Genomic DNA, 26,119 nt, shown 5'->3' with positions numbered 1-26,119 from the left:
TAATATCCAGAATGTATAATAAACTCAACCCAATAGCAAAATAAACCCAAGTGACCTAATTTTAAAAATGGGCAAAAGACCTTAATAGATATTTCTCAAAAGAAGACATAAAAATGGCCAACAGGTATATGAAAAAAAGTTCAACATCACTGATCACCAGGGAAATACAAATCAAAACCATAGTTAAATACCACTTCACTATAGTTAGAATAGCTCTTACCAAAAGACAAAAGAAAGCACGTGTTGGTGAGGATGTAGAGAAAAGGGAATGCTTACACACTGTTGGTGGGAATGTAAATTAGCACAGCCCCTAATGGAATGGAAAACAGCATGGACGTTTCTAAAAGATTAGAAGTAGAACCACCATAAGATCCAGCATTCCCACTAGTGGGTGTATAGAGATATCTGTACTCCCATGTTTGTTGTAGCACTATTTACAATAGCCAAGACTTGAAATCAACCTAAGTGCCAGCAGTGGATGAAAGGATAAATAACATGTAGTATATGTATACAATGGAATACTATTCAGCGATGGAAAACAATGATATACTGTCATCTGAGACAAAATGGATGAACCTGGATGTTAAGTGAAATAAGCCAGACACAGAAACACAGACAAATAGTAAATAGCACATGATCTCACTTAAACGTGGAATAAATAAATATAAATATATATATATATATATATTTGCTGATCTTTGCTGATCTTATAAAAGTATAGAGTAGATCAGTGTGGTTAACAGAGACTTGGGAGGAGATGGGGGAGAGGAGGATGAGGAGAGGTTGGTCAAGGAGTACAAAGTTTCAGTTAGGAGGAAGAGTTCTAGAGTTCTTTTCCACAGTAGGGTGACTATGGTTAGCAGTAAGGTATTGTATATTACAAAATAGCTGGAAGAGAAGCTTTTGAATGTTCTTACTACAAAGAAATGATAAATGCATGAGGTGATGGCTATGCTAAATACCTTGATTTGATCATTATATAATGTGTGGAAGCATCAAATTGTACTCAAATATATACAATTATAATGTATCAATTAAAATTTTTAAAAAACTCTAGGCCTTTTTCACATGATCTGCTGCTAGAATATGTCTTTCAAATTCTGTGGTCATGCAATTGGGTTTTTGAACCTGAATTCTGTATTGTATCTTTTTCCCTATTCAGTTTCAGTTGGTTTTTCTTTGGTGCATGGTTCCAGCCTATTGAGTTGTTTTGAGTTCTGACTGTGCTGTCTCAGCTCTGTGTCACCAACAGAACTGATAAGTATAACTTCTGTTACCTCTCCTAGGTTGTTGGTGAAATTACCAAGCAGAATAGGACAAAAGACAATTTTTGTTCCTGTGTTGGGGGAGGAACATGTTTGATCGTAACCAGACATAGCCTTGTGAGACTACCTCATAACTTTGATTCTGAAATTATTAAGCAAACTCTTTTTCCTAACTTTCCTCTAACCCAGAATTTTTCAACTTCTGCCCCATTAACATTTTGGAATGGAGAATTCTTTGTGTTGGCGGCTGTCCTGTACATTAGAAGATGTTTAATAGCCCCCTGACTTCTACCCTCTAGAGGCCTGCAGTACTGCCCCCTCCCCTCACCCAGACACCAGAAATGTCTTAAGACTGTCAAACGTTCTCTGGGGGTACAAAATTGCTTCTCCTTTCATTTACAAGCACTGCTCTAGCCTCATAAATGATTAATTAAACAATCAAGTATTTATTAAGAACCTACTATTTGCCTAGGACCTAAAGATTTTTGTGAACACTGAAGACATGATCCTTTACTTCAAGAAGATTGTACTATAAGAGACATGACCAAGCCCACAGAACAACGGGGAGAAAAAAAGTCTATTACTGAGTGATGCAGTATGAGACTCAGGCTGTATGACCTATAAGAACTCAGAATTGAGGAGACCAGTGACAACAGAGATTTCAATAGCTCGGATTTGATTGGGTTGGGTAATTTTTAATATATTTTAATATAAACAGGCATGGGGAATTTCCTTCTACACAAATGTATAGGCATACTTATATATTTAGGCAACTTTATTTTTTTAATATATAGGCAAACTTTCAAAGCATAGGCATTACTTTCTAAATAAATCATGTAATCCCAGCACTTTGGGAGGCTGAGGAAGGCGCAGATCATGAGGTCAGGAGATTGAGACCATCCTGGCCAACATGGTGAAACCCCATCTCTACTAAAATACAAAAAATTAGCTGGGCATGGTGGTGCACATCTATAGTCCCAGCTACTTGGGAGGCTGAGGCAGTGGAATCTGTTGAACCAAGGAGGCGGAGGTTGCAGTGAGCCGAGATTGTGCTACTGCACTCCAGCCTGGTGATAGAGCAAGACTCCATCTCAAAAAAATAAAAATAAAAAAAATTTAAAAAAACATCAGAGCACACAGTTTTACATGTAGTTTGACAATGGGCAAAACACCTGTATTTGAAATCATACCTCCCTTGGAGAATTTGAGGTATGTAGTTTCAGAAGATGTGGAGGTAGTGGGTGGGAGGACATTCAGGTTGGAAGAGTAAGGTAAACAAAGGTGCAGAAAACCAGAAGGGAACAGGAAGGGACCGGGGTTCATGCTAGGCAGCCTGACAAATCAGGCAAGAGGGCCGGATGAGATGGAAGCATATCACAGAGGCACTGAAACCTGGCATAAGAGTTTTGGTCTCAGATGTTTTTGAGTTCAGGAGCAGCAGAATGAAAGATATGAAAGGAAGACAGTCTGACAACGGATAGTTTAGGGTGAAGGTGCTAGAGCGTGCGGGGGATGGTTTGAGCAGTTGAGAGCCAGACAAGGTGGTAGCTGAATGGGCAAAGGAATAATTAATAAAAGAGGCATTTTGGAAGACCAGCAGGAAGGATAAAATTGAGTCAGTTCCTAGGAAGTTTCTTGGACATTGAAAGTGAGGCTCTGCCTTGGTATAGGGCTGAGTTTCCCATTTTGGAAACTGGGAGAGCCATGGTGCCATTGACATTCTTCTTTTCCTTTAAAACTCCAAATATGTTTCTTTTTCTTGATTAATCTTACCACATTCTGATTGCTTTTTTCCTTTGGGAGTGATAAGAATAGATTTCAGAGAGAGATGGTTTTTGATCAGGGCCAGGAACACTGGGTAGGAGTTGAGTTGGCAGAAATGAAATGGAGATGTGTGTAGGGCACTGGATGAAGGAGAGAGTCTGAGCAGAGGCAATGGTGTGAGCCAGTGATATGTTTGGCAAAAATGCATAGCTGTTGATGGAAGGAGTAAAGTCCCGATTAGGACTGGTGACATGAAAAATATGAGAAGACTAGCATCAAGGCCATGCCTCGGACTCCTGGCTACCTCTTTAAAGTTTAAAATTTATTTTGCTGAGCCCTATAGAGTCACCAAATTGGCTATTACTACAGATGAAGCTCTACACTGGAGGAGGAGGACTCAGATCTGTAACAACCAGTTTTCTTTTTTTTCTCTTTCTAGCCCAGAGTTTCTTACTATGATCTGGGTGCTTGGGGAGGAAGGCTGGGTAGAGCTAGACTCATCATTTGCTTTGGTGTTCTTGGGAGCTTATCTCTTTTCCTGCCAGGTAGCTAGTTTTTCCTTTCTTTCCTGTCCTTCACCTCCAGACCTCCCTCGTTTCTTTTCTTCCCCTCTCTCTGTCTCTCTCTCTAAAATACAGTTGGGAAGAAAAAGTTATCAGCCATGGGAACCTCTGGTGCACAGGTGTGAGGATCAAAGAGCTTTTCTGCCTTAGAATTAATCAGTTACCTCCCACTCACTCTAGCTCAGAAGTTGATCTACCTTCTCATCTTAAAATGCTAAATTTCATGGAAGTTATAAAAGTTTCTCTTCCCACCCCTAACAAGAAGGAAAAACGAGTCCTCAACAGACTTACCTGCATGTGGTAGCTTATTACACAGTTCCTAGGTGTGAAGCAAGTGCCTGACCTTCAGGAAGCTGTTCCCGCTGCAGTGCTCAGGTAAGACACCATCACTGTCACCCGCCTGCTAACCTTCCCTGCTGCCCACCCCAGGACACCACACCTCTCAGGAATTAGATGAGATATGGTATAAAAAGTTTTTTATTTCAAAATGCAAAATGGTGGTCATTGTAATAATTAATAATAATAATAATATAAAAAGCATTTATCCTTCCTTCCTAGTGCAAAATGGTAGACGCATTTAGATAATTCACACAGTATTGGACGCGTCATGACAATGCAGTGCTGCACAGCAGCAAAACTCAATCCCAAACTCCTTTTGGTGGATGCTCGTGGTAGGTCAGTTCTAGATGTCAGCAGTTTCTCTGAAGTTAAGTCCAGATAAAAAACAGCACATGCTCCTGCACTCTCCCAGCGGAGTCAGGCTCCTGTGCGCGTGACCCCTCTGTCTCTCCCTTCCTCTTTCGGTCTGTTTGTCTCTCTCTGCTGCCTCTCCCTCCCACTCCGCTGGTCTCCCACAGTTCCTACGAGGCGTGCGGCCGGTTGGAGAGGGCCCGGCCACCGAGGACGGCGTCCTGCTGCTTGCCTTTCTCCTGCAGGGCTTGCTTCTGGAGAGCCTGTCGCTCCAGGGCGGCCTGCAGCTCCGCCACGGCTGCCTCCTGGTCCCGAAGACGGCTGGCAGCCGTGAAGGGGCTGCACACAGTCTCCATCAGGCCGAGCACCACGCCGAAGAGGGCCAGCACGCTGCCCAGCACGTACAGCTTCACCATCTTCCCCTTGCGCTTCTGGGCCATCATCTCCCTTGCCAGGGGGATCATCTCCTGGACCGTTTCCATCTCGGCTCTGGGCTCTCGGAGGCGGGAGTGACCTGCAGGAGGAGCAGCAGGAGAGGGGACTTCAGCCACTGAAGAACGGCTGCAGCCTCCCGCCACCCTGCACCCAGCTTTTCTTGGGGAGGACTCATAGAAAGGGGGACCACCTTAGTGGCAGGGCGCGAGCAGGAGGCAGCGCGAGCTGCAGTTGGCGGCGGTCAGCGTGTCCGTCGATCCGACTGGCCTCGGCGTTCTCCTCCGCTCGGCAGCTGCAACTCTTCCAGTTGGAGACTCTGCCGCTGGCACCGCTTTAGCGTCCGGAGGCCGCTTATATATTTTCTCCGAGACACGCCTCCTGGGCTCCCGGGCCCAGACTGGCTCGGCCAGAGCCCTGGGAACGCGGAGGGGGAGGAAGAAGAGGAGGGGGAAAGGAGGGGGTGGAACCCCGCTGGGACCTGGCAGGAGGTGGCCACGCGCTGCGCACGCTCCGACTGTGTGAGCTAGGGGACCCTGCACGTGCGGGGTCATCGGCAGCGGGGCACGCGGAAGGGCCAGTGTGCACGCAAAAATCCCACTCTAGGCTAGCGCAGGGGAGGACCCGGAACCCAGGGAGGTGTCCGCGGACATTTCTGACATGACCGCACCTTCTTACTGGTGTCAGTGGGTGCAAGCTTCCCTCATCCAGGACAACCTGACATTATAAATAATGAGGGAATCTGGGGGTTCCATCTAAAGAAAAAAAGCTTTCCTTTTTCTTGGGAAGGGTTATCATCTTCCCACGTGTGTGGCAATTGCATCAGAGAGGAGAAGGCAAGGGGGAGGGATCTGGGTAACAGAATAGAGCAGGTCACGCTTGGATAAAGCAATATGTGCTAATATTGTTTCTTTCCTGCCTGGTTGGTTTTATTTAGAGGTACATGCATGTATAGCTAGAGTCAGTTGATAGAAAACTATTCATTGATAGTGCTTTTATGCACAGAGGGGTGTGTGTGTGTGTGTGTGTGTGTGAGACAGAGAGAGAGACAGAGAGATTAGTCTCTTTGCCTGCAAGCTGTTTCCTTATGTACTTCCATGTATCAGGGAACAGCCTTTAAATTCAAATTGTTCTCACTTCCACTTGAGGAGTGGAGTTGGGAGCTGGGGTATGGGGGGTCGAGTATGGAAGGGGCTCTTGGTAGAAGTTTGTCTGCCATTCTAGAATGGAAGTATTTCATACTCTCCTCAATAATTCTCTGCCACCCTCCTGAGTTTGGGGGTACAACTTCACTGCTCCAGCTCAACTTCAGCTTTGAAGCAGTTTGTGGGCAGAAGGGTATGTAGTAGACAGCTTAAGTTAGAATCCAGAGTGTGAGTACTCTTGGATGTTGAAGATGTAGGATTGATTTTGATCAGGATTAGATATAATCACCTGGGGCCAAGGGAGCGTTCTAATTTGGCTTTGGTTATGGATATGCCAGAATTAGCAAAGTAGGGGAAAAGGAGAAGCAAATTGGCCAAAGGGCTTTAAGCAGAGAAAGGGAGGGGTCAGGAGAAAGAAGGGGAAATCAAACTGGCCAGAAAATTGCAAAGGTCAGTGATGCAATCTTGCAACAGCCTTTGCAGTCGGCCAGACTGAGCCTGAAGGGCGGGTCAGGGGAAAGAGCTGTCTCAGGGATCAAATATTTTAGTTTTTGAATTGTTAACAGGAATCTTTCTTTGGGGGTCTGAAACAATTTCCCAGATGATTCAGTTTAAAAAGGCAGCAATAACAACTACCTTTTGCCTTGGCTATTAATAGTTCAGGCAGGGGCTTGTGTGTGGAGAATGGTCAAGGTTATCTAAATAGCTTATTTGAAATTCTACATTTTAGAATTTAGTCTGTTTGAGTCAAGGTGACCAGGGGCCAAAGAGGATTGATTATTCCTGGAGGATTGTATTTCCTGCTTATTGTTCTTTTAACCTTGTCAGGCAGGAAAATTCTGTAACAAGGGTTCCTGCCAAGTTTAATATCAGTCTTGGCATTTTCTTTGAATCTTCCTTATAATTTCAGAGCAACCTCTGATAACTGGCAGAAATGGTTAGTGAGCTTTCCCAGTATCTGCGAGGGTTCCAAACCCATTGATTTCTGGAAGAGCATGTGATGTGTGCGCTCATATGAGGGCTGTCACTTGGTTTCCATTCTGAAGGTGAGTCAACCTAGCTTGGGACCCAAAACTCTGAAATTGACTGGTCCAGTAAGCATTTCCTGTGTTTCTGTAACACAGAGATGCAAACCACACATCTTCCTAGGTCAGAAGGCTGTAATTTATCTGGGGTTCCCCTTTCCTGTGATTTGCTGTGTTAGCGCACATCACCAGCTCAGACCCTTTTTTGATAATTTGACTTTGACCTCCAGGTTCCAGCAGCTATATTGGCAAGAGCTGGACAGAGGAGGGGCAACAAGTGCCGTGAACGGAGGTCACTGGTAGATTTGATCTTCCTAGTTCAGGTGGTAGCTGGGGCTGAGTGGGAGATGATGGGGGTAGAAGGCTAAGGAATCCAGTGTCAACTCATGTCTAGAAATTTCTGAGCGCGGCTCATCTGTCTGGGTGGGAAAAGAGAACCTGGCTCCTAGGGTAGAAGGTGACTAGGTAGGGCTTGGAAACTAAACACGTACTTTAATGGGGCTGATGTCATTTTTAAGGAAGTAAAGCACTGTGTTGTGTCATGCACATGGGTAAGACACAGGTTATAGCTATGATGGTCAAACCAAGCCATAGGGTGACCAACCATCTTCCTTTGCTCAACGTTGAGGGGTTCTCTGAAATGCAGGACTCCCAGTGCTAAAACTGAGACACTTCCAGGCGAACTGAAACAGTCATCCTACCCTTGAGTCTATCTCAACATTTAACTCTTGCCACTTCTAGGAAGGGCTAGTTTAAATTTTTTATATTTTGCTTTCTAAATCCCTTTCTCAGGCACATTCAGAGCCATCTTCAGAAGGTAAAGTCATAAAGGGGTACATGTGTTTCAAGGGGTAAGTGCAGAGGAGGGATAGAACTGTCCCTACCACTCTGTCTTGGAGATTGAAGACACAGGGAAAAGAGGTCTTTTGGATGGTTAGTCGTAAATGAGCTTCATTAATAATTATTATTACAATAATTATTATAATTATTATTACAATAATTATAATAATTATTATTATTTTGTTACCAGCTGCTTGCCACCTACACAAAGTCACTGTCCACCCTTGGGACTCCAGGCAGCTGGAGGGAGGGAGTCATAATAGGAGATATGACAAAACTATTTGTAGTTATTTTTTTTCTTTTTTCTTTTTTTTTTTTTTTGAGACAGACCCTCACTCAGTAGCCCAGGCTGGAGTGCAGTGGCACGATCTCGGCTCACTGCAAGCTCCGCCCGCCAGGTTCACGCCATTCTCCTACCTCAGCCTTCTGAGTAGCTGGGACTACAGGCGTCCGCCATTACGCCTGGCTAATTTTTTTTTGTATTTTTAGTAGAGATGGGGTTTCACCATGTTGGCCAGGATGGTCTCGATCTCCTGACCTCATGATCCACTCGTCTCAGCCTCCCAAAGTGCTAGGATTACAGGCTTGAGCCACCGCACCCGGCCTATTTGTAGTTTTAAGACTACCCCACTTGAAACTTTTTTTTAGTCCCTTAGTTACTTTCATAGTTTTAGAAAGAAAGTTTCTTATCACTCAGATATCGAGGGAAGACACTGAAATTTATATGTGTAGCCTCTATCTTTTCTGGTCTTATAGACAAGAGTTCTAGAGTCTAGATATTTCTGTGTGGATATCCTGCTATTATCACAGCTTGACACAATTAAAACAAGACTCCTTCCCTTCTCTGTACTCTTACAAGCTTAGTCTTCTTCTCAATATCCTTATTTCTAGCAGTGACATCTCCATTTCATTTGTTCTCTGGGCTTAAAATATCATGGTAGTTATTTGGAGAGGCCTTTCCTGACTACTGCATCCCACCACTCTCCACCCAGTGCCATACTTTCTTTTTCTTCATAGCACTTGGTTACCTGACTATATGTGGATGTACTTAATGGTTTGGTTTTATATCGTCTTCCACGTGCATTGCAGGATAGGCTTCATGAGGGTGGGGACTTTGGTTTGCTCCTCACTGTGTCCCCAGTGCCCAGTATAATCCTTAGCACATAATAGGTCCTTAATTGGTAACTATGGGATTAATGAATGGCTTTCCCATTGGACTGTGAAGCCTGGCAGGGAAGGGGCTGTTTTTGTTGTTGTTTGTTTGTGTGTTTTTGCATGCAGTCCAACTTTTAGTAGATGCTTAAAGAAGCATTCAGATTTTTGGGGGGACACTTTTTTTGCTTTTAATCCTTTATCCTCTAATCCATCTTAAACACTGCCACCAAATGAATCTTCCTAAAATTTAATTTTTTATTGTCAACTGCCTGTTTAAAACTCAAGATCATTTCTTATTGCCCACGTAATGGACTTCTGGATCCTGCATGTTGAATTTGCTTGATTGAGTATTCTTGGAAATCAGGACCTCTATGGTCTGATCTCCTGTTCTTCTCCTACAACAGCCCTTTGCTCCACAGAGAGATTTCTTCACAGGCCAAAAAACAATTCATTCTCATTGTTGCTGCTTCATTTTTGCTCACACTGTTGTTTCTATCTGAAATGCTGTCCTCTTTCTACTTTGTCTTCCTTTCTTCCTTGAGGTCAAGTTCATGTGCTCCAAGAAGCTACCACTGCCCACGCCAGCACACCCTGATCTCTTCTTTCTGTGAATTTCAGTCGCCTTTGGGGCTTGTACTGCACAGGTTGGCACTGGATTGATTACCGTTTTGTACAACTCTCTCATTGTTTCCCGTGGGCTTGCCTCAGCTCTGTGGAAGACCAAAGCTTTGTATCTTTTGTGGTGCTAACATAGAATAGGGGGCTAGTCAATATTAGTTACATTGACCTAAAAGTCAGTGCTGGGATAGAGAGGGCAAAGTGACCAGTTAAGGCTCTCTTGGGAAGTTATTTCAAGCACAGTAGCCTGTCCTTGGCTCAAAGCCTTGGTGTTGAAATTGCCCAAGACCTGGCAATTTGGCTTAGTTTCCTCCACTCTGGTCTCCTCACCTTTCACTTCCACTCCCAACTTAGTGTCTGACATTGCAGCCTTTGACTCATTCTGGGGCACCCTCCAGCCTGCCCCTGGTACAAATCAAGGCAAAGAAACAGACTTCATAGGCATTCTCCTTTTGTCCTTCACAGCTTTTGGTCAAGCAGAGCCACCAGCTGCTGGAGCATGCAGACTGCACTGGGAGCCTTGAAAACCATGGGTGGTGTGGGTAGAATTACCTGCACCCTGCTGCCTACATACCATTTCCAGATGAAACAATATACTTTACAAGTTTGAATCAGCACAAGGAATTTTTCCCAGGCTCAAATGCCAGTTGGACTTAAGGGTACAGGGCTCTAAAGTCAAGCAAACCTGGGTTCCTTCACATCCTGACTCCTACATTTGCTAGGGCCTGACCTTAGGCAAGTGACTTGACTTCTATAGCTTGTATTTTCACATCTGTGTGAAGTAAGAGTTATGACAGACCCTATTAAATGGGGTGTGGTGATGATGCTAAGCCCCTGTGAAACAGAGTATGATGGAGAGTGAACGAGATAGAGCCCTGCAAGGGACTGAGGCAGTGTCTGGCACAAATGAAGCAATCGTTAAATGATGGCTGTTATTATTCAGTTGTCTTTGCCTCTTGCTCTACATCAGCAATTTCCATGATGCTTTATCAAAGCCCAGGACATTTGCATTCCTTAGGTGACATTTAGGTAGCTTCTAGTAAGGCCCAAAAATATTCGTTGAAGCCATCCCTGTATCTGACACTGTGTTAATCATAGTTATAGAAAGCAGAATACAGGCCGGGGGTGGTGGCTCATGCCTGTAATCCCAGCACTTTGGGAGGATGAGGCGGGCAGATCAGGAGGCTAGGAGATCAAGACCATCCTGGGCAACATGAGGAAACCTCGTCACTACTAAAAATATAAAAATTAGCCGGGTGTGGTGGCACATGCCTGTAATCCCAGCTACTCGGGAGGCTGAAGCAGGAGAATCGCCTGAACCCAGGAGGCGGAGGTTGCACTGAGCCGAGATCATGCCTCTGTACTCCAGACTGGTGACAGAGCAAAACTCCTTTTCAAAAAAAAGCAAAAAAAAAAAAAAAAAAAAAGCAGAATACAAACTGCATTTGCCCTCAAGAAGCTTATAGTGAAGTAGAAGACACAGACTGTAAATGAGGTATTATCATATATTGGGATAGGCACTGTAATAGAAATTTATACCAGATGAACAAAGAGAACAGAATGAGACAGGTATGATCCATCTGGGGAGGAGGTGGTCAAAGAAGGCCTACGGGTAAATGATTCCTGAGAGGCTTAGGATATTAAAGGATGGCTGGTGTTCACTAGGCGGTTCTGGGATAGGGTGTTGTTCAGGGCATGGGGAGGCCTTGAATGAGATGGGACTGCATATGAAAAGGGAGGATGCAAGATAAAGCATCACATGGTCCAAGAGAAGTTAGACAAGTTTGATGTTAAATCGTAAAGGATGGATTTTGGGAAATGGTAGAAAATGAGCAGGAAGCAGTAAGTAGGGGTCAGATAATGAGCAGTTGTGTAAATAATCACTTACTCATGTCATGCCTAGGAACTAGTGACCACTCCCTTCTTCTAGAAACACATTTCTCTTTGGCTTCCACGATACCATATTCTGCTGGTTTTCCTCTTACCCTGTTCTGGACAATACTCAGGATCTTTATCTCAATTGTCCTTTTTATCTAACCTACAAATGTCAGCATTTCTCAGGACTTAGTCCTGGAGCCCCTTTTCTTATTCCACATGCTCTCTTCAGTGATTTAATTTACTGCCAGGGCTTCCATTGCTGCTTCTATGCAGACGACTTACAAATCTGAGCTCTAGACCTGTGTATCCCTCTGCCTATTCTACATTTTGCTTTGGATGTCTTGCAGGTATCAGAATTACTGTGTCTGAAGCCAAATTCAATATTTCTACCCCATAAACATAACCACCTTTCTTAACCTAAGCTGCACCATTCACTTAGCAGCTCAGGTTTGAAGTCAAGGAGCCATCTTTTCCTCTTTGCTCTCCATTACCTCTCCAATGTGAAAAATCACTAAGACTTGTGACTCATGTCTGTAATCCCAGCACTTTGGGAGGCCGAGGCAGGGGGATCACCAGGTCAGGAGATTGATACCATCCTAGTTAACATGGTGAAACCCCGTCTCTACTAAAAATACAAAAAATTAGCTGGGCGTGGTGGCGAGTGCCTGTAGTCCCAGCTACTAAGGAGGCTGAGGCGGGAGAATGGCGTGAACCCGGGAGGCAGAGCTTGCAGTGACCTGAGATTGCACCACTGTACTCCAGCCTGGGGGACAGAGCGAGACTCCATCTCAAAATAATAATAATAACAATGATAATCACCAAGACTTATTCTACCTCTTAAACATCTGTTAATTCAATCTGCTTTCTATCTCCTCTGCTACCCTTCTAGTCTAAGCTCTCATTGCCTCCCCCAGACCATTTAGTATGGCCTCACAGCTGGTCTCTCTGGCTCAGGCTTTGGCCACTCTACTCCACTTCAAGCCAGTGTAGTCTTTTTAAAAAGTGCAGACTTGGCCATGTCACTCTTCTCTTTCAAATCCTTCAGTGCTTAGCAAAAACTTAGTGGAATAAAAATTAAAATCATTCAGTGGATCCCTGCTTTGCCCTTTGGAATGCCCTAGATTCTTCACATGGCATATAAGCCACCCACCATCCTGGCCTTGTCTGTTTTTCCAGCTTCATCCCATATCTCTCAACCCTCACCCTTGGTGCCAGTCACACTGTTCTGTTCCTTTGCAGGCTCAGGTCCTTACCCATGTAGTTCTTTCCATGTGGAGAGAACATGTTCTTCATCCCCTGTGGTCTGTTGAACTCTTACTCATCCTCCAAGTGTCACTGTTCTCTCATTTCCTCAGGGAAGACCTTTCCTCTTACCTAGATAAGGCCAGCTCACTTTCCCTTTCATAACCCTCTTGTCTGTCCCCATTGCAGGGCTGCAGTTCTATTCAGGAGCTCTCTGTCTTGCTCAGTGCAGTGTTCTCAGAACTAGAGCAGTGCATAGTTCCTTTGAGGTGTCTGATGCATAGTGACTAATCTGTCTTCAATTGAACTGTATCCTATAGGCAAGGAGAGACACCGATACATTTTACATAGCAAAACACTACAAGACTGCCATTTTAAGTAGATCGCTGTGGCAGAGTGCAGGATAGATAAGGGAGGGGCAAAACTAGAGGCAGCTAGTGAGATATTGTTACAGTAATTCAGGCAGGAGACCATGAAGAACTGGGCCAAAACAGAGAGGGGAGAGAAAGAGACAGACTGAGCGATAAATCAGAAAACCTGGCAGACTTGTGCTGTGGAAGAGGAATCACTTGGGACTTGGGGTGACTCCCAAGTGTGGGAATGAGAAGGGGAAGAACACCTCTGGTGAGAAAAATGAGCTCCATTTTCGATTTATTGAGTTTGGGCTGTTTATGGGACATGCAGGCAATGATGTTCATCAGATAGTTATATGTGAATCATGAATCAGGAGCTCTAGAGAAAGATTGGTTCTGGAGTCACTGCCCCTACTGTTGGAGCAATCCAGGCCCTCCCATGAATCCTTTCTTCTCCTGCATTATTTCCCTGCGTCAGTTGTTCTCAGCCCTGGCTCCACTTTACAGTCATCCTGGGTTATTAAGAACTACCAGTGCCTGAGACTTCCCCAAGACAAATCAATTTGAATTCCTGGAGATGATTTTAGTGTATAGCCAGAATCATGGACCACTTCCTAGATAACTTCCTACAGTTCCATGGTTTGAGACTCCTTCCATGCTCCCTACAGAACTTTCTGCAGCAATGGAAATGTTGCATCTCTATGCTGTTCAATATGGTAGCCACTAGCTACATGAGGCTCCTAAGCAGTTGAAATGTGGTGAAAACTGGTGATCTGAATGTTTAATTTTGTTTAATCTAAATTTAAATTAAATAACCCCCTATGTGTGGTCGGTGGCTACTGTATTGGACAGGACAGCTCTATATGTTAATGACTCTGAAATTTGTTTGTCTCTCCTGAGCTCCAGGCTTACATATTGCCTGATTTGCGTCTCTTCTTGGATATCTAATAGTATGTCTTTAAGTTAATGCATGCCAAATGAAATTCTTGCTTTTTTTTCTTCAAAACGTATTTATCTCCTAGTCTTCCCCATCTTGGGACACAGCCTCACTTTCCACCCAATTGCTAAAACCCCAAACATGGAAGCTGTCTTTTATTCCTTTTCCCCCCTCATCTCCCTCTTCCAGTTTTTCAATAAGTGCTGTTAGTTCTATCAAATTGACACTTTGACTGCATCCACCGCTTTCCATCTCTAGGAAAGCGTAGGATAGTCACAGCTATTTTAGTAAAAGTTACTGCATCTTCAGTATGTGCCTTCTGAGACCTTTGTATGTATTAACTTACTAGGCCTACAAACAGCTCTATGAGGTAGGTAAACTATTATACCTGTGCTTATAGATGAGGAAACTGAAGAACAAAAAGCTTTTGCGAAGTGCCTGGGAATCAAACTAGTCAGTGGTGGGGATGGGACTCAAAACCAGGTAATCTGGTTCCAGGGTCCATGTTCTTCATCATTCAACATTCTGTCCCTCCGGCTGGTTCCAAGGCCCCATGTCAATGTTTTTTTTTACTCTGGTTACATGTTAGAATCACTTGAGAAACTTAAAAAAAATACCAATTCCTCAACCCCATTCCAGATCAGTTAAATCTCCTGAAGCAGGGTCCAGGGATCAGAAAGTTTTAGAATATTCCAAGGACTTTTCATACATAACCAGAGTTGAGAACCATTTCCTCTATGTGAACTGGCCCCTGTCTGCTTCCCCAACCCTAGCTTTAACCCCTGACCTTGCTCATGCTGTTTTCACCCCTTCTTCCTGCTCCTAGAAGAGGCCAAGCTCTTTGCTGCCACTGGACTTTTTTGCTTCTTCCTTCTCTGCCTAGAACACCCCTTCTTGGAATATTCTGAGGACTGAGTATGACTTTAGAGATCCTAAACCCTGGAAAGATTAAGGGTCCTCTACACTGCCCATCTAAATAAAAATAAACACAGTATTACGTTTTAAAATATGTATAAGGAAGCGCCTACAGCATTCTCATTTTCCTAAGGGGTCTACTTCCATGTCTTTTTTGATGTATTAAAAAATAAAAATTTTCAAAGGAAATTTTGGTGCTTCTACCTTACCTGTACCTTAAATATATGCTTAGCTTGTTTTGGGAAATCCAGACCTAAATCTTTTGGACTCATCCCACATGTCACCTTCTCAGGGGGACTTCTCTTATCTGTCCTTTCTAAAGTGGCAATCCCCCCTTCCTGAGACCCATCTATTACATCATTCTGGTTTTCTCGTATTTCATAGAAAGCATCAAAATTTGTAATTGTCAGGTATAGTTTTTAGTTTACTAGCTTATTGTTGGTCTTCTTTATGAAGGACGGTCCTGTCTGTCTTATTTGTTGCTATAACCTCCTCACCTAGTGCAATGCCTGATACAAAGTAAGTGATCAAGGTATAGTTCCTGAATGAATCAATGAATGATTGGAACTCGTGGATGGCAAACAGCACAGAGTAGATTATAATCCCAAGGCAGATAGGCTTGTTTAGGTTGTTATCTTGTAAGACGCTTTCTTCGTGGGGTGGGAAGAGAGAAGTGAATTCATAGAAAGAGAAGACTCTTATTGAAAGAGGGAGGGCCATGGCCTCTGCAACCTGGTGAAGTTTCAGAGCTCAGGAGATGGCAGAAAGAACATGCTATGATGTTGCATGAATTCTGGGTGTGGTGAGAGCTGATATTTATTTTGGGATAGTCATTTCCTTATGTGTTCTCCAAACTTTCAGTACAGTTTCTTAAACTCAACAGCTATGTGTTTTGTTATTTGGAAAATGGAAGAAAGACCATGTGTTCATGCTTTGCTTTGGGGGCCAAGATAGGCAAGAGAGATTGGGGACAGCATAGAGAAATGGTGATAAGAAAGCTAGAAGTGTTTGGGGGCAGCAACAACTAGAATGGATTTGTATGTTAGCATCTAACCTTAGAATTCCCAGAATTATTGTTATTTGGATAGTAGAGGGAAAGAGTGACTCTTGGATGGCTAAAGAAGTCGAAGTTATTTCGGTTGCAAAATTAATAAATTATTTGGTAATTGTGTGTTTAATGTCTGTGTCCCACGACACAGTAGACTTCCTCTGGATAACGATTGTGTCTGAGTTGTTTACTACTATGTTGCTGGGTTCCTGGCATTGGGTGGGCACTCAATAAATATTTGTTGAATGAATGAATGGTTCTGGGTGTTTTTGTGTTTCTAGGTTATAAGTCAGAAGGGTCTGCTGAAATGTGATGAGGAAAACTAGAAGAGAAGTCCAGGCCCTGAGAGTGAGTACCAGACAGAAGCGGGGGGTGGAAGAGTATCAGTATGCAATATGCAGACTGATTTGCTGAGGAGGATTCAGACAGGAGATTCAGACTCCCAGAACAACTAAAAGAATAACAGGGACTGTCAAAGATCTAGACAGAAAGGCCAGGAAAGCAGCAGTTTGAACACACAGAGGGGCTGTTGGTAAGAGAACCTGCCCGTCAATGCTTATGTCAGTTCCTGGGATACTCTTGATCCCCAGGCAATGGACTTAGAGAAACAAACATTCCTAGACCCCATTTGGTTGTGGGGAGGGGCTTCTCAGCGTATTGGCTTTGATGCTCATTGGCCAAGGACTGCAATGGGCCAGAAACTGACAGTGGGACACATTATCATTGTCAGCACAAGGATAGACAGCAAATGTTACACCTTTTTGATACACATGTTGCCTAATTCTTTGGGAGTGACACAGAATTCTTAAAACATGTTTAGGGGTACTTGATTCTTAAGACCATCTGTCCGTCTGTGCCCTCCTCTCCCCTAAACCCACATTTACCTCTTTCATTCTCAAGGTTCTAAAAGCTGGATCTTAAAGGCTGGAGTGACTAGAATCTATGGCCTGATCCCAGAACTATTTCAGTTTCAAATACCAAAAGTACTGCTAGTTTGGTTGTTCCCATTTGTAAGTACCAGCTAGGGTGGATAGAGTAGGAAGTTGGCGTGTAACTCACGGCCGCATAGGGTTGAAATTCTGCTGATGAGTGGGTCAGTTTATCATGAATTTTCTCAGGTTCCAATTTTGAGGGGACATTTTTTTTTTCTGGGTGATTTTCTTGCTAAGTTGTCCCAAGAGGGAGTTATGGGGTAATATTCATGGAATCATATTCTTCAAGCACTTTTTATGGTTGTCTCTTGCCTTAAGAGTTCCTACTAAGAAGTCAATATCTGCTTATTGAGCATCTATTATGTGCAAACACTGGGCTATGAACTCAAGAAATCTCCTTAACTTCAAGGATATTATGATCCATGTTTGAGGACAAATCACAAAATAATTAACATTGAACAAGCATAAGTATGCAACTTTGAGATATTTAGAAAAGAAACTGACAAAACAGAATGGAACTGTTTGCTGATGGAGTTGTATAGGTCAGGTCCACTTGCAAGAGTTTGGGAAGAATTTACAGAGAATGCCAGAGAAGCCACCACTGATCCAGGATTCAGGATCAGTCTGGTCTGAGTCTTGGATTTAGGATCTTGCCAAGTATACAGGAGGAGGAGAGGGCAGTGTAGACAGGCAGAGTTGGATGAATCCAGCCTAAGTGTGGTTGAGAGAGAAAATGACTAAATCAAAGCATGTCTGTGAAGGGGGTTGTGTGAGTTAGGGCCTAAAATGCAATGTTTTCAGGTGGACCCTGAGTGCCCAGCTGAAGACTTTGGACTTTAACCTGGAGATGATGGAGAGTGTGCAGGATAAAGTCCATACCAAATCCAATGCCTTGCAAATGGAGAACAAGCCAAAACTAACAAGATAAAATGTAGCAGGAAAAAGTGCAAAGGTATGTGTGTGCCTGTGTGTGTATGCTCACATGTATCTTAAGAATGGCACCACATTCAAGGGTGAACAACCTGTTTTAACACTATTTGACTCGAGAAAGACAGAGTTGTTAAAGTTTCTACAAGCTCAATATGGGTCTGTGGTATGATTTGGCTGGGAAAAGCTTCCTGTACGTCAGGCTGCAGCAGTGGAGTAGAGTCTCCTGCACAAAAGCCATATTGGCAATACTATTTTCTTCCCCAGGTCCCTGAAGGGAACTGCTATTCCCATGCACTGTTTCCATCCAGGTTTTTCCTGGACTTGGAGCAAACTTTACTTTCTCAATCATTGTGCATCTTCATGCCACACTTCTACAGGCACATGTGTCAGTTTCGTCATGTCTTTATATTTTCGACTACTTTTCGATCATCTATGTGCAGGCAGCAATTGGTAAGGTTAAATTTTCTACAGACTTCTTTTTTAGCTACTAACAAGTAGCCAAGAGTCAATCTATTTTGATAGATAGCATTTTTCATCTGAGTTTCTTGCCAGGCCAGAATAGTCAAGGCTCTGCCGGTCTTATTAGTGATTATTTCTAAGACAGCTTGTAACTGTATGATTCGGTTGAGCATGTAAATGGGAGTCCGATATCCTTACGAGCCATCTTCTGCCTAAGTAGCAGGCCCATAATATTGTATGATTCTCTCAGGGGGCTATTGATTATCTTTTTAATTTTTTTTTATAGCTATGCTTCTCTTTTCGCAGGGAGCATAGACAGGGAATTTCGCCTGTCTTTACGGGCAGTAGGAAGAAAGATGGTTTAATAATGCCAATAACACAACTATCTGCCTACTGGTTGGGTAATAAGGTGTAAGGTCTATGCCTACATGTCCAGTATAATCCAGTGGGAGCTGTCCCATCCCAGTGGGACTCTGGGTGGGTACACACAGTTTGAAACTTCGGGAATTTACTAAGTGGATTTTTCTTAGTGTGGTTTGAACTCCACTAGGTGGCTGGTTTTGTAGTACTGTTACACGGTTTTTACCCAAGGCAGCTGAGTCTTCCTACAGGAAGGGTGAAGTCCTTCCCCACTCTTGCTATACAGTATTGTCTAATGATTGAGACTTTTAGGACCCGAAAGTTATCAGGGTGATTTTTTTTTTTTTTTTTTTTGAGCCGGGAATTCATCAGACACTGGGTCTGTAGGTACTAATTCTCGATCTTTCTATGGCCATTGATATCCTATTACAGTTCCTCCACATACATAACATGAAGTGACATTGAGAGACTGGGCTATATGCTCGACTAATTGCAAAAACAAATTTCTTCTTTTTCATGTAATTTCTGGTACTGGCACATTCAATTCATCATAGAAGCTTTGAAATACTGGCTCAGGAGAGCATTTATAAGCTTTTCCTCAAACCACGATATTTACTTGAAGATCCAGTCCAGCTCCATCAATTTTTAGGGCTACACATTTCCCTTTTTTCTAGCGAGGATTAAGGAGGTTGGTTATTACTAGTTCTAAGGGGTTTCACTGACCACTGGTACAGGAAGGGCCACCTTTCTCTTGCTGAAGGTAGACAGGATTTTTTCATTTTTTATCTAAGTAGCCTAAATGATGCAAGACCAGTGTCCACGTTTGTTTTTGCACAGTCTTAATTTATGATAAATGTACTTATTTTCTGCCATGTAGACTCTTTCTTAATTAAGAGAACCACACCCTATTTTTAACTTATTGCTATTAGTGACAGCACAGGCATCAAATTTCAAGGTGACTTGTTTGGGCACCTCTTTTTTTTTGGCTAACACTTTACTCTTATCGTTTATGAGCCCCCACCAGTCTTTAGTTCTTAATCTTATTTTAAAAACTGTGGTCATAGGAGGCTCAGATGGGTCATAACACACATCAGGTTGGTCATTTCCTGGGCTACATACCTTGTATAGAATAACATTGTACAAACAAGTTCTTTTTAGAGTTCCAGTACACTTATAATAACTGTAAAATAATAGGACTGTAGCAACCTTTTGTCCTACCTAAGTGACTTGATGTATACACTGGGAACAGCCCTCAGTCTAAGGAAGGTCAGTTGAAGTCCTTACTGGACAAATCCAAATTTTTAGGAAAATGAGTTCCCCGATGAGTTTCCTCATGCTTCGGCCATGTGTGGACCAGTCAGCTTCTGGGTGTGACTGGAGCAGGGCTTGTCGTCTTCTTCACAGTCACTTTGCAGGGGTTGGCGAAGCTGCTCCAATCCACATACAGCTCCAAGTCTACTGATACTTAATGATGGTCTTGGAGGTTGGACCTACTAGAATAAACTGAGTCAAATACCTCTACACAGTTATGTTCAACTGGGCTCTCTGATACCGGGAGCATGGTGGTGGGGTTTAGGGTATTGTAAACTTCAATGGTTATGCGAGGATTTTCACAGAGCAAGCTTTGGTATCCAGTTAGTCTAGCATTCGTTAGCTAATGATGTCCTTTGGTATTTATTAAAGCCACCACAGCATGGAGGGACTTTAGGTTTTGCCCAAGAGTTAGAGTTAGCTTATCTGCTTCTTGTGCTAACAGGGCCATTGTTGCCAGGGCTCTTAGACATGGGGGCCAACCTTTGGAAACCCCGTCTAGTTGTTTTGAGATATAGGCCACTGGCCGTGGTCAGGGCCCTACAGTCTGGGTTAAAACTCCAACTGCCATTTTTTTTTCTGACACATAGGGTGTAAAGGGTTTTGTCAGGTCAGGTAACCCCAGGACTGAGGCCAACATGAGTTTTTTTTTTTCTTATGAAAAGCTTGTTGCTGTTGGTTGTAATAGATGTAGTTTATCTAATCTACATTTTTATTAACTGTCACCCACTAAAATATTGACTTAAATCTTGTTGCTATTTGATTTCAAGCTTTAAATTGATCTGGTATTCCTTGTGGGGCTCCAATTGCATCTAAATAGATGTGAGAGTTGAAAGACCCATAAGGGGCCTCTCTCACTTTACAATGTCTCTTTCTCCCTCTGGTTGATGAAAAGCCAGGGTGAAAGGGATAGCCAAATGGACTAAAGCACAAGTGCCACTCTAGTTATTCGGCAGAGTGCCCAGTAAAGGTCCAGTACAATACCACCACACATCCACTCAGGGATGAACAAGGGCTGACTGATTGATAAGCTCTTGAAAATTCTTAAGCTCACTGCATCCTTTCAGGTTTCCCAGGAATGCTAAGTTTTCTCCCTGTTGTGAGAGACACAAAGTGAACTTAGTGTCAGGAGATGGAAGCTGTATGGCCCTCGGGGGCTGACCTGCAGAGTGCCGGACATCAGGATATAGCAGAGAGTGCTTGGTATGACTTATTACTCCAGGCTGTAGAATCCCAGAAAAGAGCTACTGTGCAGCCTATGCCTAGTCAACTGGAAGCCATCTTAGTGGAAGGGGGACAATCTGGGCCTCTGGCCTGCCATGTGCACAAACATAACAATTGCTTTTGTTTAACGTGCAGATGGAATGTTTGATCCATTTTAACCAGGCATTTGCATCTTGGTATCCTCTCTTAATTGCTAAAGTTTGTTTTAAGTCTTTAACTTCTATGATCCTCTAGTAAAAAGAATGTATGATTTTAGGAAATTACAAAAACCAGTTGGGGCAGTTCATCCTTGCTCTTTAGTGGTCCACAGAATGTTGGACCAACTATGGCATAAAAGCTCTACGTTGGGGGCAAAACTCCAGATTGGCACTGGGGTCTTTATTGAAATCTCCCCAGATTAAATGGTCCTACTTTACTAATGCCCAGTCTGAGGACAGTCAGGAGAGACAGAGTACTTTTCTGAAGTAGAAAGCTGTCTTTGACTTGGCAAGTCTCCACAGGGTACAACGAGGCAAGCATAATTTGAGGTGAAATTGACTTGGTTATGTTAATAACTAGATGGTCAGCAATAGAACAAGGAAAGAAGAAAGAGTAATAGAATAGATGAAAAGAGTTAAAGTTTTCCTAGCTTTAGTTTGGTAGGGTTTTCCCCTGGGACTATGGCCCACAACTCTGGAGGGGGTGATGCTTTCTTGACTCGGGTCATCCTTTTTTTGCTGTACGAACAGCAGTCTTGGGGGTTAGCAGCATAAGGTAGGGTCCTTCCCAGGCTGGCTTGAGTTTTTCTTCTTTCCACCCTTTGATGAGAACGTGATCTTCAGGCTAGTGCTGGTTTACTGGAATTTCTAGGCGTGGTTCATGTGCTAAAAGACTTTCAGTTTTTGAGGGAAAGGAAAGTGGAAGATAAACCAAGTATATAATTTTTAAGAAATTGAACTTTTGTTTTAAATGTGGGGACTTGGCAGTGGACTTTATAGTCCTTAGTGCCTTTTTACTGAGAGATTTCCTTTAGCACCTGTTTTTATTAGTTTTTAAACCAAAGAAAGCCAAATACCATTTTACATTTAACAATGCTTTTTGTATGATTTTTATACCAGATAAGCTAAATTTAACCTTTATATTAGTGTGTTATTAATGTTAAACCTAATTTTAATAAAACCTTATAGACATATTTATCCAATTTGTAATGTTTGACCATAAGGTAAGATTTTATAGACTCTTTAACCTTTTATAATTTTTGCTAAAGAGCAGGTTGGTGCTTTAAGAAAAACCTGCTATGCTTTTATATTTTAATGTCCAGTTTATAGAAAAACTGGATGATATCTCTTTAACTTTAGCCAATGTTTATACCCAGAATTTTCTTTCCAATTAACATTTTAAAACTTGATTAAACCTTTAAAACAAAATATACATATTTTTAACCTTTTAATGTAGGCAAAAATTTATATTCTCATGCCTCCTTATAATTCTTTTACCAAAAGTATATTTTACTTTCCTTATACACCTTGCACATAAACTGTTTTTTTTTTTTTTTTTGGTTTTTTTGTTTGTTTGTTTGTTTTAAGTTTTACATTCAGAAGGCCTAGTTACTTTTACATTATACAATATTTCTTGCATACATTCTTTTTTTTTATAACATTTTTCTCTTTCACAACTTTTGCAGGCAATTCTTCGACATGCTTCAACTTTCTGATTTATTACAAATATTTCTTTCTTTAAACAACCAGTTAATTTATTTCAGGACAAGAATTTACCATATAATACTCTTTTTACATAAATTCCGTCCCCCGCCTTTTTCCTTTTTTTTTTTTGAAGATGATAACCATTCTTTTTCAAAGCAAATTTCTTTTATGTCTGTGGGCTAGACTAAGGCCACAAGAATAGAAGTTAGTATAATACATGTTACACTGTTAACTTTTAGCAAACTTTACTTTTGTTGAAAACCTTGTAAGTTTGGGATTTTAATTATACTTTGTATTTTTTTTTCTTTTTTTTTTTTTTTTTTTGAGATGGAGTCTTGCTCTGTTTCCCAGGCTGGAGTGCAGTGGCACGATCTCGGCTCACTGCGAGCTCTGCCTCCCGGGTTCACGCCATTCTCCTTCCTCAGCCTCCCAGCAACTGTGACTACAGGCACCCACCATCGTGCCTGGCTAATTTTTTTGTATTTTTAGTAGAGACAGGGTTTCCCCATGTTAACCAGGATGCTCAATCTCCTGACCTCGTGATCTGCCTGCCTCGGCCTGCCGAAGTGTTGGGATTACAGGCGTGAGCCACCGCGCCCAGCCTATCCTTTGCTATTAATAAGACCTTGTTTTGTCCAAATTAACTTAGAATTGGTACAGATTTTTTTTTCTAACAGAATAGCCGCATACTTTAAGATTTTTGAGCTAGTAAGCTACTTTTTTGCTTTTTTGATTTAGGATAGTTCTGAACTGAACTAGTGAGGTGTGCTCACAATGAGGTTTCCTCTGAAAGTTATTTTTTTACTTTTTTTTCCTGTTAGCAAAGCAGTTGCCGCTACAGATTGAATGCACTTGGGCCATCTGCGGGTTACTGGGTTAAGGATTTTTGATAGGAAGGCCTCAGTGCTTTCGGGATATGCCCTTGTTTACACTGACAACAAAGTGGTATTAGAGTGTTATAGGGTCATGGAAAATACCTTCAATTATCAATTACAGGTTTTAAATTTACCTTGGCTTTTAAAGGAATCGGGTACACTTTTTTTTTTCTTAACTACTTGTATATATCTCTCTTTCTCTCTTTATTTCTCTCTTTGACTTTCCTTTTGCCTCTGTCTCTTCCTCTCTCTCTCTGCTTCTCTCTCTCTCCTCTCTGCCTCTCTCTCTCTCCTCTCTGTCTCTCTCTCTCTCTCTCTCTCTGCCTCACTTATGCTGCAGTTCTCTCAACCACTGTGGAGGGCTCTAAAACCAGCTGTAACCAAGCATCTATGTATGGGAACTGGTCTGGGTGCCCTGGCTTTACAGGTTACCTTGTGTCATACCTTTGAAACAAGGGACCTGTCCAGGCTTCCTTCTGATGGCCAACCTACCTCCAATGCTGGCCAGTCTATTTTACACAAAGTTTGAAGTTTTCCTGGTGTCATAGTACTCCATAGTCTCCTTTAAATGCTTTTTTGAAAATTTTCAACATAGTTCCTACTAGAGTGGGCTTATTTGTGCCTGACTCATGCTTCTTTGAGACAAAACACCACGCTCACACCACAAAACAAAGAATGGGTAAAAAGGGCACACGCACACTTTGGCAGTTTACATCAAATCAAAATCAAAATCAGAGTATCCAGAAATCCAAGTCAGGTCAAAAACAAAAGCAAAGTATCAAGCAATCCAAGTCAAGTCAAAAACAAAAACCAAAGTGCCGGTACAGGCACTCCATGGGTGATCAGGCCATACTTCCACTCAAATGGAGTAGGCAAGTTCCCCAGACCAGTCCTATCAGGCAATTCAGACCAGGTCAAAACCAAAACCAAAGTGCCAATAAAGGCATGCCATGGGTGATCAGGCCAAGCTTCCACTCAAGTGGAGTGGTCAAGTTCCCAAGACCGGTCCTGTCAAGCAATTCAAACCAAGTCAAATCCAAACCAAAAACCAAACCAAAGTGCCGATAAAGGCATGCTGTGGGTGATCAGGCCATGCTTACACTCAAATGGAGTAGGCAAGTTCCAAAGACTAGCCTTACCAAGTTTCAGATGCCCAGACGCCAAGTACCAGTTCCTTCTTGGTGATCAGTCACTGTGTTGATCCTCCACAGGGGCCTGCCACACACTGCTCTGGTGAGGTGTCCCCCTGGGGCAAATGCCTACCCAGGTGCGCTCTGAGGATCTGTGTCGCTTGGGCTTGTCGGAGTCCACTGCAGGGATGTGCCACAAGGCAGGCTTAAGCCACCTAAGGAGCTACCTTGACCATCCACCAGTCACCTCGCTTCCTGGTCAGGGAACCAAGAAATGTAGCAGGACAAGCTACAGACAAAACTATTCAGACACGGAGTTAAAAAAGGAAGGGCTTTATTCGGCCGGGAGCATCGGCAAGACTCTTGTGTCAAGAGCCGAGCTCCCTCCTGTCCCTTTTAAGGGCTCACAACTCTAAGGGGGTCCACGTGAGAGGGTCGTGATCAATTGAGCAAGCAGGGGGTACATGACTGGGGTCTGCATGCACTGGTAATCAGAACAAAACAGAACAGGACAGGGATTTTTACAATGCTTTTGCATACAATGTCTGGAATCTCTAGATAACATAACTGGTTAGGGGTCGATCTTTAACTACCAGGCCCAGGGTGTGGCGCCAGACTGTTTGCTTGTGGATTTCATTTCTGCCTTTTAGTTTTTACTTTTTCTTTCTTTGGAGGCAGAAATTGGACATAAGACAATATGAGGGGTGGTCTCCTCCCTTACTGCGAGTTAGGTTGCCAGATCTGGCAAATAAAAAGACAGAAATCCCAGTAAAATTTCTGGTAAACAATACATATTTTAGTATAACTATTCCCTATGCAATATTTGGAACCTACTTCCACCAGCAAAGTATTTCGAGATCCAGTTTTAACTGGGATTCTTTTATTTGACAATCTTAGCTACAATGAGTCATGGTCTTTTGTTGGAGACAGTGCACCAATATGACATAGAGACATGACATCACAATCTTGGGCATATATACACATTTATTCTTGAACAATATGAGCTGCTGGGTGTACAGAGTCCTGAGTGAGCAATGGGAAAAATCAAAATCAGCATTATCCTGGGAGATATCCATGGGAGAAGCAAATTTGGATGACAGTAGTAATTTTAGTTATCCTTACTTCTTTCTCCCAAAATATAGATAAATGAGAATTAACTCTGGTTCTTTCTTTTTGGTTTGTCCTAATATATAGAAGCAGTTAGGAAGCAGGAAAATAAGGTGCTGGTAGTTACTTATGTGTTCAGTCCTCCCTCCCTTCCTGTCTTCGTTCCTTCCTCCCACAGCATTTATTGAGAAACTGTGCTAAGCGCTCCCTTGGCGTAACAAATCCTGCCTCAAGAAGCA

At 42.7% G+C, this 26,119-nt stretch overlaps 2 protein-coding genes across 2 annotated transcripts in view; one reads left to right on the top strand and one right to left on the bottom strand.

Annotated features, from left to right (window-relative positions):
• LAMB3 (laminin subunit beta 3) overlaps nt 1-26,119 on the top strand; it is a 150,854-nt gene that overhangs the window by 78,171 nt on the left and 46,564 nt on the right. The window lies entirely within an intron of this gene.
• On the bottom strand, nt 4,052-5,213 carry G0S2 (G0/G1 switch 2). The gene is made up of 2 exons (XM_033197673.1): nt 4,908-5,213; nt 4,052-4,796 (listed from the first exon to the last, which is right to left on the bottom strand). Exon 2 carries the CDS (start codon nt 4,762-4,764, stop codon nt 4,453-4,455), a length of 312 nt encoding a protein of 103 aa, XP_033053564.1. The 5' UTR covers nt 4,765-4,796; nt 4,908-5,213; the 3' UTR covers nt 4,052-4,452.

This window comes from Trachypithecus francoisi, unplaced genomic scaffold, assembly GCF_009764315.1.
Source record: "Trachypithecus francoisi isolate TF-2019V2 unplaced genomic scaffold, Tfra_2.0 Lachesis_group5, whole genome shotgun sequence".
NCBI classification, from domain to species: Eukaryota; Metazoa; Chordata; class Mammalia; order Primates; family Cercopithecidae; genus Trachypithecus; species Trachypithecus francoisi.
This window is presented reverse-complemented; position numbering and strand designations above follow the sequence as displayed.